General features: G+C 42.9%; 1 protein-coding gene across 1 annotated transcript in view; it reads left to right on the forward strand.

Annotated features, from left to right (window-relative positions):
* The window catches only part of Vav3 (vav guanine nucleotide exchange factor 3), a 388131-nt gene that overhangs the window by 219669 nt on the left and 155178 nt on the right, over nucleotides 1–13284 (forward strand). The window contains exons 14-15 of the mRNA XM_045138234.1: nucleotides 1774–1906; nucleotides 2584–2693. Coding sequence (XP_044994169.1) covers nucleotides 1774–1906; nucleotides 2584–2693 — 243 coding nt within the window. The remainder of the gene's footprint in view (nucleotides 1–1773; nucleotides 1907–2583; nucleotides 2694–13284) is intronic.

The following is a 13284-nucleotide window of genomic DNA, read 5'->3' on the forward strand; positions in this document are numbered from 1 at the left end:
TGGAGTCCTTAATTATACCTGTGATTGTCAAATGGTTGCTTTTGTGGGATTTTTTTTCCGGAATCTCTGGAGAAGAGCAAGTCTGCCAGCAGGGGGCAGCATCAGCTCTTGCTTTCACTGCTACCCTGGCTCCTCAGGTGGCTCTTGGGAGCCAAATCTTCAAATCTTTGAGTTTAAAAGCGATGAAAATATGAGAGCGCTGCGAATGCGTCATTGTCACCGCTCTGGTGTTAAAGATATGTGTGTTAATCAAGATTGTTTTAAAAATAAAGATGCAAATATTTATATATGATGATATAAGCCTTGTTTTCTTTCTCAAGTAACATTGTTAATTAAAAAATAGAAACTCTCATACGGAAATGTGACCATCAATTTTCTGGTTTGCATTTTTGCTCAGACACCTTCAAAGCTGTGTTGCAGATGGATTATTAAGTCATGAAGTGCCACATCTAGGGTGACGGCACAGGTCCTAAAGTTAGCCCCGAGTTTGTGGTTTTTACTTCATTTGTGGATGTGTGACCTTCAGAAAGTTACCTGCCTTCCCTGAGCCTGGGTTTGCTCCTCAGTGTAATGAAAGTGATCACACCCACCTGCAGGGGTTGGGGGTGAAGTGGAAAGTTATTTTGCATTCTACTTACGAAAGAGATGAAGTCTTCTCGAAGCATTTTGTAACTTCGCACAAGTTAGCTGCTGTGTTAGTCTAAAATATTTTTCTGAGGATTTTAGGTTTTTCATAAAGGAAGAACAATTATGAAAAAGATTTATGGTTTATCTCAGCTGGTTCTTTAAAAATATCTCTATGTATGTATTTCTTATTATGGTGTTACCATTTCTTTTTTTAAATTTAATTTTATTTGAGAGAGAGAGAGAGAGAGAGAGGGGGGGGGGGAGAATGGGCATGCCAGGGCCTTCAGGCACTGCTAATAAACTCCAGATGCATGTACCACCTTGAGCATGTGGCTTATATGGGTCCTAAAGAATTGAACCTGGGTCCTTTGGCTTTGCAGGCAGGTGCCTTAACTGCTAAACCCTCTCTGGAGCCCACACCATTTCTTTTTTTTAAAGGCGGGAACTGCGGTGCAATGCCTTCATTCATGCGGCAAAGGATAGCCCAGATCTTGTGTGGTCACATTCCCCCTTCTTTTCATGCTGCAGCATTGCCTGTTGTCTTTTTAAAAGACCTATATCTTATTTTATTTTTATTTATATTTGAGTGAGAAAGAGGCAGAGAGAGAGGGTGGGGGGGGAAAATGGGGCCTTCAGCTGCTGCAAACGAACTCCAGAAACATGTGCCACCTTGTACATCTGGCTTGTGTGGGTCCCGGGGAATTGAACCTGGGTCCTTTGGCTTTGCAAGCAAGCACCTTAACCGCCAAGCCATCCCTCCAGCCCTTACCTGTTGTCTTTAATGCACAAGAAGAAGACTGAGTTGGCATCATTACGTCTAAACAAGAAGTGGATCTCTGTGCCTGTAGAGCGTTCCCTGTCACTCCCTCGCTGTCTCTTTCTTTTTTTCTTTTTTTTTAAAATTTTTATTTATTTATTTATTTGAGAGCGACAGACACAGAGAGAAAGACAGATAGAGGGAGAGAGAGAGAATGGGCGCGCCAGGGCTTACAGCCTCTGCAAACGAATTCCAGACACGTGCGCCCCCTTGTGCATCTGGCTAACATGGGACCTGGGGAACCGAGCCTCGAACCGGGGTCCTTAGGCTTCACAGGCAAGCGCTCAACCGCTAAGCCATCTCTCCAGCCCTCGCTGTCTCTTTCGTAGGCACATCTTTTTATTCGACTTGGCAGTGATCGTGTGCAAAAGGAAAGGCGACAACTATGAGATGAAGGACGTCATCGACCTCCAGCAGTACAAGATAGCCAACAACCCGACCACCGACAAAGAAAGCAAAAAGGTGACTGCTTCGAAATTAGTAACTACCATTTTCTTGTGGCTGTGAATATTTAGGAAAAGCCTATTAATGCAGTGATCCTCTGGTATCTAGGACCCCCTCCCCCAACCACAGACACCCCAAACTGCAGATATCCGCGTCCTTTATTTAAAGCAACACAGTATTGGCGGATAACCTCTGTGTGGCTTCTGTCTACTTTACATGATCCCTGGATTGCTTATAATATCGAAGACAATGGGATTCTTGTGTAACAACGTTATTATGTTGTTTAGAAATAATGAAAAACAAGATAAAGTTTGTGCATGTCAAGTACAGATGCAGTTAAAAAAAAAAAAACTTTCCATCTGAATTCAGGGACATAGAACCTGCCAGTGTAGAATCCCAACTATGTATTAAAATGAGATGTTGTTAATGGATTCAGGTACTCTCTCTAGAGACTGATGTGATGTAGGCTTCTGTGAGCTGAAATTAGTGACATGGGTGATCTGATCATCTCTCATCACTAAGATCAAGAGAAAACAGTGCTCATATTATGCACATAAGGTTGACTGCAATAATTAACATGATTAATTGGTTTGGAAATTGACAACCTTATTAGGTTTTGTCCTCGATGATTGTGATGGTGTTTATTTTTTTCATGAACGATCCTTCTTAACCCAGAGAATATTTATTTTTTACAGTGGTCTTATGGCTTCTATCTCATCCACATCCAAGGACAGAATGGGTTAGAATTTTACTGCAAAACAAAAGATTTAAAGAAAAAATGGCTGGAACAATTTGAAATGGCTCTGTGAGTATTCCTACTTCTAAGAGTTCTTGTTTTCTGCGCGATTTAACTCGTCTGTGCCGCTGAGATCCTCTCGTGCTGGCGGCACGGGAACCGAGGCCGCAGCATCTGAGCAGCCAGCCTGGGCTGCCCACTGCAGTCTCTTCGGAGGGGGGTATGGGCGAATTTCTCCACGAAGAAGAGAGAGGGAGCTCGAGCCCTCTGCTTGACTTTCTCACCGGAAAATTTCAATTCTTTAGTGTTTAGCACTCCAAGAAGATATTAATTATTGGAACGGCAAACTTTTGATATAATTAGTATTTTAAATGAAAAAGCAATAGCCAGTCAAGGATGCGTGTATCTTCTAGTGGAGGGATTAGCGTCACCCCTCTGTTTTGAACTCATTCCTTGTTTGGATCCTTGCTCGCTTTCAAATGTGTTCAGTGAGGGCTTTATTCCTTTTAGTGTTTTCCTTCCCTTTTATTAAAGAGGAAACTTAACAAAGAAGTGGCAAATAATCAGACCTGTTTCAAAGGAAATGGCATGCAGAGCTGTAATTACCCAAGAACACACTGTTATATGTGTGTCTTTCTCATTTTTGATGGTTACAAATTTAAAGGGTGTGCAGCGACCCTTACTGTGGAGACTTACTGGTCACCCAGAAATGAAACTCTTACCGAAGGAGGTAATTAAGAGGGGGCAGTCAGGTGGTTTGTTTCCTTTGGGTTCCCGCATCATTTACCGTTTGTTGACAGGTCCTGTCAGGCTTTTGTTTCTTGTTTTTCATTGCAAGAAATGTTTAGGTTAATGTAAAATCGGGGTAGCATTAGCATGTTTTATTACAGTTATGGAGAGAAGAAAATAAAAATTCCCTTCAGATCATGAAGTTGGACAGCTCTCAAGATTCATCCTTGGGTTTGCACATGGCCTGTGCTTCTTTGGTGAGATGCCTGGAGCTGGGTGGGTGGAATTGAGTGCTGCGATGCCCAGAGAGGCGAGGGCATGCGGGCATGAGTGGATCCCAAGTCTCCGCTCCTGTGGGAAAGTGCAAGACTAGAGTTTCAGATAGGCTGTGTTTGCCTATGGGATCTTTAGAGAAGAATGAGGATTTCTCTAGAGGATGAAGCTAAATGGTCTTGTTTCAGAGCAGGCAGGCTCCTTATGTGCATATGATAATTGCATCAGTGAATGTTTATGCCCTAGCTATAATTCAAACAGCTAGCCCCGGTAGTACAAGGGGACGGCAAGCATGCTGGTCAGTGCTTAGACTTCTTTGATGTTTTAGGATCTCTGGTCAATGGAGGACAGGTACTTGGGTGGATCTCAGAGATACTAGCCAGGTCTCAGGTCTTCTGTTTCCAGTGTTGGGTTACCTTGTCGTCTAAGGTAAGATGCTGTGTTCCCACATTGTAGGTAACAGAAAACAGCCTCCTTGAGAAGACCTTTAATGCCATCTATTTGTTATATAATACCAGAACTTAGCCATGTGGCCATACCTGACAAGGGAGGCTGGCATTACCAGCTCTGTTCTAGGTAGGATTGTGCCTGACTGTGAGTCAAAGTTCTCCTGCTGTGGAAGGGGAAGGAGGGGCTTGTCAGTTGGAGACAGCCCAAGTCACTGCCTGGCTGGGGGCGCATGCCGGCCTGTGCATGGGCTTAAATTGCTCCTCCTCAGGGAACCCCAAGCTCTTTCTCTTGCTGATTTGTGAGGCTCTTCACAGCTTAAGGCAGCTTCAGAAGAAGGAGTATTTGTTTGTGTTTTTGCATTCTTATCACTGCTTTTGTAGAGAGGGGTAAGGTAGAAGAGCCTTTCTGGAGAGTTATTCAGAGTTAAAATTGAGGCGTCTGTAAGTGCCACCATGTCATATAGGACAAAATAAAATTAGGATTTTATTTAGGCCCTGGAATATCCTAATGTTTTATTTCTCTCCTTTTGAAGTTTGTTATATCAGAAAATCCTGAGAATGACTACCTCTGGCTTTCTAAAATAGGCCTCATCTTGTTCTTAGTAAAATAAAATAATCAAGGTAAATCTTGATGCTTAAGACTTTGCCTGTAATTCAAATTTGGCAATTTTGGTCTATTATCTATCTCAAATCAGAGTGTTCTTATCACTCATGGAAAATAAAACCTAGAGGCCTGTAGCGTTCGTGATAATAGGAGCCAGGGCGGCCCGCCTCGTGAATCTCCATGGGATAACTTCGTCTGTTGTCCTCAGAACTAACCGCAGTCTTTTAAATTTTTCTAGAACTCTTTGGACTGTTGTTTTGAGGTTCTTTGAAAAGGAGAGGCTGAAGTTGGTATGTGTGTAGGGGGGGCAGTGACTCAAGGGAGTTATTAATATTTTTAAGCCTCATAAAGTATTTACCAGTTCTTTGTACAGAAGATGACAATCCTGGGTGCAGGATCATCAGAATCTCTTATTTAAAACAACTGCATCCACCTTTAAGGGACTTAAAATACTGCTATTTATACAGAAGCGAACTGGCACAGGAAAGCGCGGATACCAGTGAGAAGGATAAGGGTGCGCTGAATACAAATCGTCGCCCAGAGGTGACCTAAATCTCAAGTCTCTCGTCTTTTCCAGGCACATCACCACTCCTGCTCAGCAGCCATGCAAGCTGACTTTCTTTGGCTATAAGCACTTCCAGCATTTAAAGTACACAGTGAACCACGTTAGAACTTGGCAACCTCTGTAGACAAGGCTGAACAAAAAGACAGGCAGCCGCGACCCACTTGGACAGGGCAGGAAGAAGGAGGGTTTTCTTTTTCCTCCCATTTCAAGTTGCAGCAGCGCTGACAGTTCCTGAAGTCATCGAGGAGGCTCATGATGTTCCCCTTTAGTAGCTCGGGAGACCCTGCAATGAAGAAGACGTTTAAATCTGTAAGGAGCTGAGTGATAGGCAGGGCTGGCTTTTATTTATTCCAAGATGTCTTTTTGTTGCCAACTGCCCTTTGTAATTCCACTTAATCATCTGACAGATAGGAGAAGCATTTTAATTGAGTTAAGCTGGTTTCACAGTGAGGCAAGAGAATATGGACATGCCTATAGCAACGTTTGGAGTTTTGTTAGGCAGTTATGAATATTTTTTTTTACTTGCCTCCCTGATATTAACTGTGTATCTAATGAGTTCTTTCAGTAAGATTTAAATTGATACATTTTACACTCATTTTATATCTCGGGAAACTAGTGAAAACAGGATATTTCAGTTAATTTGAACAGTGTTGACGTTATATCATTTGCAATACTTTGGGATTTCAGTTCATGGGGCTTTCTTTATTTATGGGGGTGTTAAAATACACAACTGTACTCTGATCTTGTTATCTACAATTAAGTCAGGGTTCGTTCTTTCTTGTTTTATTTTGCTTGTTGTCAATGTAAATAAGATAAAGGATCAGACAGTTTCCTCAGATGTTGTAAGAATAAATCCAAAGTAAGTAAAATATGGACCAGAGAAGTGAATCATAGAACAAGGGATGTTTTGAGACCATCTGTTGTAACCAGCTTGGCTTCCAACTCCCTGTATGGCCCAGGATGGCCTTGAATTCCCGATCCTTCTGATCCCAGCCACTGAATGCTGGGATTACACGTACAAACCAGTCAAAAAGAGAGGGGAAAGATCAGTAGGAAGGGCTCAATTTGGAAGGATCTTCAGTAGTATCTTTTGAAGGAACATGAAAAGGTCTTCTTGCCTGAGATTTCTTCTGACCATTGCGACCCAATTCTTGGACATCTAACAGTGCTCACTTACTCCTTGGTTAGAGAACGCTTCTTAGAAGTGCTTATGCCATTGTTGTAGGCAGTATCTGATATCTTGGCTACGTGCTGGACGGCACACGCAGTGTTGCGGGGATGACGACCTAAGAGGCCAGTCTGCTGAAATTCTAGACCAGGATATTTATTCGTTAAATGCCGGTATTGACTGTGATGGCAAGAAGAAAACATGATTTGGGGTTAGAGACTGTAGGGTTCAGGAGGCACTCTTCCTGCAGCTTCCATGATACCATCCTTGCAGAGGGGTGACCCTGAGGATGAGCTCAGGGGAGGGGCTCCAGGAAGGGGATGTGAATCTAGCCATGGCACCCTGTGAACCTGTGCTCCGTGTAATCTGAGGTCCACTGTTCTTTCTAATTCACTCCTCAGCTCTTTTCCAAAAGGAATCTGATGTCATAACAAAGAATCCTCATGCTACAGAATTAACTAAGCAAAGTTTAAATAATCACAGATAAAATGCAACAATATTTCCGGGTACTATTTCTATCTCAGGAAGAATTCAACAGGGGAGAATGTTTTCTTGAAACTTACTTTCTGTAGTTAGTAGGATAAAAACAGTAACCATGTTCCTTCCCACTTTATTTAGAAAATGATATTTAATCAAATATAATTTGTTTTTAATCTAAAGATATTTCCCAGATATTCTGAATATCAGGTAATTACCAGAAGAAATTCTGTTCATTCTCCAAATATTTACTGAGTACTTCCTTGTTGCTAGACAGTATTGGAAGGTCTGGACATAAAATGAGGGAACTTTTGCAATTCAATTTAATTTTTTTCTAAGTAAGTTTTTTTCTCAAGTGTTTAGTTAGGGCATAATGGATTACATTTAAGATGAGCTGTTGATATTTCTACACAAATCATTCCTTCCGTCGACCTCATTTGCTCAAGTAGCAATGGATGAAGGTCTAAGAATTGCATTGACACAGCTCTCTGCCTGCCTCTGTAGCCAGTTGCTATCCACCCTGGGTATGTGTGTGTATGTGTGTATCTATCTATTATCTATTATCTATCTGTCTGTCTGTCTGTCTACCTATGATATCTATCTATCATGTCTGTCTGTCTATCTATCTATCTATCTATCTATCTATCTATCTATCTATCTATCTACCTACCTACTTAGGATCTAGCTATCTAATTTTTTTTCTAAGGAGAATGAGGATAAGTGCATGGATGCAAACAAACTCCAGATGCATGTGCCACTTTGTGCATTTGTACATCTGACTTTACATCCATACTGGGGAATCAATCTTGAGTGGTTATGTTTTGCAGGCAAGTGTCTTAACCACTGAGCCTTCTCTCCAGCCCCGCCCATTCTTTTTGGTTGTTGTTTGTTTTTTTTGGTGTGTGTGTGTGTGTGTGTGTGTGTGTGTGTGTGTGTGTGTGTTGTGCGGCTCCAGGGCCGGCTCACCCGTGGAGACTGGAGTGGAATGCTGGGCATCCTGCTCCATCGTTCTGTTACTCACTCTTACTTGAGCCGGAGTCTCTTTCTGATCTTGGAGTTTGCTCTTTTCTTTTCTTTTTTCCCCACAATCTCCATTGATTCTCGGGTCTCTGCTCTCTTATGAGACTAGGGTTACAGAAGCATGTGGCCATGCCCAGATGTTTATGTGCAACCTAGGCATCTGACGGCCTCTCGGGTCTCCTTCCCTTCACATACCTGCACAGGAAGTACTCTTAACCACTGCATCATCTCTCCAGCCCGCAAGCAGTCCATTCTTCATTGAAATCCATGCTGTCTGGTCCCTTGGCCCTACAGTCAACCTTTGCAAGTTGTTTTCTTTTGTTGTTGTTTTTTTCAAGGTAACTTCTCCCTCTAGCCCAGGCTGACCTGGAATTCACTATGTAGTCTCAGGGTAGCCTCGAACTCATGGTGATCCTCCTACCTCTACCTCACTAGGGCTGGGATTACAGGCATGAGCCACCATGCTTGACAGGTTATTTTCTTGTATTGGTAAAATATCATGGTTTTTAGCCAGGGTAAAGGAAGCCCTGTGCGCTTTTGTTCTTTCCTGTCACGTCTCCCCACCTTGTTTCCCATGCTTCTTCGGCTTCAGCTAGGCTATATGTTTCAGCTGCTGGAGAATGTTATGGCCTCGAGCATCCCTGCACAGACTTTCCTGCCGGGCAGAGTCTTTTGCCCTGCTTGTTGGCCAGCTAGTTCTAAGTGCCTCTGGTCGTGGTTTCAGATGAAAGTCTGTGAGACAAGTGTTCCCTGACCTCTTTGCCAGCTCTCACCTCCGTCACATTCCCTCACAATTTTAAGTCTATCATCAGATAGAAATTCTCCAAGAATGTGTCTGTGACCTTCTCTCCACCCAGCAATCTTCCTCTTGTTAAAAAAAAAAGAAAGAAAGAAAGAAAGCTGTTACTTGTCTCTTCAGTTTTGTTTCTGTTTTATTTCCCTAAAAGGGAAAAGATTCCTTCTTGCTTGTGAGGATAGAGGGCAAGGTGAGTTCCTTGGTTAGAGCCGGAAGAAATAAAGAAAGCTCTATGGGTCTGAAAAGGAAAGCAAAGCTCTTGGCTTTGGTACGAGTGATGCTCTGGTCTAGTTGTGGGGTCTGAGGGTTCTGGGCATGCGTGTCAGTGGGCTCTGAGCTGTCCTTTGTGTTCTTTGAAGTGCTGTGAGTGAAACATGTATCCCTTTACACATGCAGAGCTGTCCTGCCTCAGGCATGCGGTTGGTGGTGTGACCGTTAGATCCGTCTCTTCACTTAGGGTTTACTTTCTCCCTGGTCTGTGAACATCACAAGGGACAAGGACCTTGTTGGTTTGATTCACATGTGTGATCCCTTCTAACACAGCAGCCGGCACATAGTAAGTTGTCGTCTTCTGAAACTTTACCAAGTTTTCTGACAATCAAGAAAAGCAACGAGGGCTGGAGAGATGGCTTGGCAGTTAAGGCACTTGCCTGCAAAGCCAAAGGACCCAGGTTCAATTCCCCAGGACCCACATAAGCCAGATGCACAAGGTGGTGCATGCGTCTGGAGTTTGTTTGCAGTGGGTGGAAGCCCCGATGCGCCCATTCTCTCTCTCTGCCTCTTTCTCTCTCTTTCCCTCCCTCTCTTTCTCAAATAAATTAAAAAAAAAAAAGCAATGAAAGAAATGATGACTTGATGGGTTATATAATTCTTGATGTCTGAAGGAATATCACAACAGCCCTTGAATGAAAGACTTTCTTTAGTGTGATAAGGAGACCTGTATAACTATGGATCCTTCATCAGGAGGCATTGAGGATTTTTTGTGATATATAAAGGGGATATCATATTTATTTCTTACATTAGCTTAGAAATTATGAGATTTTTATTTCCCTGAGACATTTTTTTTGACACATAACCTTATGTAAGTATGTTCCTATTTGGCAGTCTGAGTTGATGCCTGGGTAAAACATGGAACAAAGCCAGACAGAATTCTCACATGCTCTAGTGTGCCTTTTAAGTAGCATTGATCTCATCTACACGGGTGCTAAAAGATACAGAAATAACCTGCAGCTCATGCTACGTGGTGCCTCCCTGTCCCTAGGATCTTTAGACCGAGCTCCACCCGGGTTCTCTCCTAGAGCTGGAGAAGCTCGGCGTCAACTTACTTCCTCCGATTTCTCATTCACTTTCACAATTCCTATGGCTTCCTTTGGATATTTTTGTTTTGCCACCTGTCAGTCAGAAGAAAGACTTCACTTCTCTTCTTCTTCCTCCTCCTCCTCCTCTTCTTATTTTTAACTTAGATTTTTCCATGATTGTACACAATAACCCATAGTAATGCCCTCTCTCCCCCACTTTCCCCTTTGAAACTCCACTCTCTATCATATCCCCTCCCCCCTCAATCAGTCTCTCTTTTATTTTGATGTCATGATCTTTTCCTCCTATTGTGATGGTCTTGTGTAGGTAGTGTCAGGCACTGTGAGGTCATGGATATCCAGACCATTTTGTGTCTGGAGGAGCACATTGAAAGGAGTCCTACCTTTCCTTTAGCTCTTACATTCTTTCTGCCACCTCTTCTGCAATGGACCCTGAGCCTTAAAAGCTGTGATAGAGATATTTCAGTGCTGAGCACTCCTCTGTCACTTCTTCTCAGCACTATGGTGCCTTCTGAGTCATCCTAAAGTCACTGCCATCTGAAAAGAGAAGCTTCTCTAACCAAAAGGGAGAGTAGCATTAATATATGGGTATGAACATTAAGAGAAGTGTTTACTGGGCAGTTTGGTGAGCACAGTATATACATTTAGCCAGGTACAAGCAGATATTACACCCCTAGGTCTCATGACTACCCCTACTTTTTTGGTTTTCAGTGTCAGGGATGTATTCCATCTCATGGAGCAGGCAGGCCTCCAGTCCAAGTAGAGAGTGGTTGGTTTCCCCCATAACAGACATGCCACTATTGTACCTACTAGCTTATTTGGCCTGGCTAGCCAAATTTAAGGCTTGCAGTGTCCACTGTTGAGTATCTCCACTGGTGATTTCTCTCTCTCTTTATTGAACTGCATGCAGCATAGCTTTTTTCATCTTTCTGTCAGCTGCTCTACACAGAGGAGGTTTTCAGCTCAGCTCCAGCAGGATTTCTCGGTGACCATGCAGCTCAAGTATGTGGAGTGTTCAGCAATAGGGTCTATTCCTGGTGGGAAACCAAGGGCCTCGGCAATGGCCTCTAATCTTTTGGCACTATCAGGGACCTCCTTGGCCAATAGCTTGCTGGAAGGTATTCCATTCCTCTCACTGAAAATTTTCTAGCAACAATTTATGGCTTCTGAGTGTTCCATTGTCCGGAAAGGTAAGTTTCTGCATGACTTATTTATGTCCTCTTAGATTTTGATTATCCTTCCATCCACCTTTCCTCTACTCAATCTCTTAGAATTCAGTATAGTCTAACTTGTGACACTGACAGTGTCACAGGGGGACTCATCCTGCACCCCCTCTTTCTCTTAGACAACTTCATTAGCACCTGTGGTAGGATTATTCTTTATCCCATGATAATGAGCCACCAGTGAGTCCATACAGAGCTCCTCCTTACCATCCTGGGATCAGAGGACTATCATGTGTCACCTTAATGCCAGAGAAGGCTTGGGAAGTCTCTAGAGAAGATGGTCTTTGTTGTCGGTTCACGAAAGACTTAGCCTTACTGATAATATCTAACGGGTATGCCATTACTGCAGGCACCAGCTCTTATTTCTCAACTGTGTACTGCATAGCAGGCTCAGGCTGCAGGGGTCACCTGAAGAAAAGGAGCTTACAGGTCAGTGTGCACTGCAATATCAGTCCAGGATATTCATTTGTTAAATGTCAGGACTGCTGGGCGTGGTGAGGAGAGACTAGGGGATGGAGGCTGTAGGGCCAGGGGAAGCTCATTTTACAAATGTGGAAGACTGACTTTATTTATATTTCTGCTCAAAGGGACCTGCCTCCCCCAGCTAGATGAAGCTAAATCAGGGACTTTTATAGGATGAGCAAATAATAGCTGCTATTCGTTCCTTTTCTTCTTCCTGTTGCCTCTTTTCTCTTCTTCATTACTATCATCATCTTCATCCTCATCATCAAGCTGGGTCTATCTGAATCATCTAAATGTATGAATTAGGTACTTGTTGAGATCAATTTTATCTCTTAGAGCAAGTTATAGTAAACTTTTTTTAGGAGACCAGTGTGGAAATTATTTATTTTTTAAAAAAATTTATTTATGAGAGAGAGAGAATGGGAGAATGGGTGTTCAGGCCTCTCGCCCCTGCAAACAAATTCCTGACACATGCATCACCATATGAATCTGGCTTATGTGGGTTCTCGGGAATCTAACCTGGGTCCTTAGGCTTCACAGGCAAGCACCTTGACTGCTAAGCCATCTCTCCAACACCCAGTGGGGAAATAAATAGCTCACATGCTATTTCCATAGGCCACGTGGTCTCCTTAGAACTACTTGATTCTGCCACTGTTGAGAAAAGATGCAACAGCAGATGACATGGAAGTGAATGGTACTGTTCTGCAGTTAAACAGTTGGTTGGCCTTTTTTGGTCCCTGGGCTGTAGTGACTGACCTTTGTCTGAGATATTAAGATTAAAGCAGGCCTTGGGAACATAGTACATATGTGTAGCCAAAAATGATCTCACTTATCATGGATCGACCTTGTAGCCTTTATGTTTTTCTCCTCAAAAGGCTGTCATGGCCGGTATTTAATACGAAGAATGTGTGGGTGGGTATGGAGAACACGGTGGCATGAGCTGCTGCCCCGGGCGGTACTGCGTCTTACGGTGCTGACCTGCTCACATTAATCTCCCGTGACGAAGTCAGCTCAATTCTCTACGAATCTAATGTATTGTCTATAACCTTTTAAAATTGGCAGTTAAATAAGTATGGGGAACCATACTGGCAAGCAATAAAAGGAAGTAGGACATGGGACAATGCTCAGAAAAATCACAGGTGTTGTGAAATGGAGGCATTCAGTGGCCCGCTGACTCCAGAAGCACACAGACACAGTTCACACATGACAAACCATTAGGAAATATTAAATAATGTTCTCCCCCTCCTTTCTCTCTGTTACTGCCTTGTGGGGATTGGCCTTTCCTATCCTCCTCTGGTTGTATTTACTGCTTATTTGATGTCTTCTTGGCATTCCTAAACACATGTATGAGGAAGGAGACATCACAGGCCGAGGCTTGATATCAAAATTTCCATCAACGAATAAGCATTTACTCTGGTTAAGATGAAATGCAAACAAAGTTATTAAACTGAATTAGGGTCAGTTTCACTGAGCCTTTATATCTGAACCTTTGATTTGTTCATTTTCCTTTCTTCTATTAAAATGCACAATAGTAGCGCGTCCAAGAGAGCTTAACCTGTCACTGGTGGTGACTGGGCT

The sequence above is a fragment of the Jaculus jaculus genome, chromosome 19, assembly GCF_020740685.1.
Source record: "Jaculus jaculus isolate mJacJac1 chromosome 19, mJacJac1.mat.Y.cur, whole genome shotgun sequence".
NCBI classification, from domain to species: Eukaryota; Metazoa; Chordata; class Mammalia; order Rodentia; family Dipodidae; genus Jaculus; species Jaculus jaculus.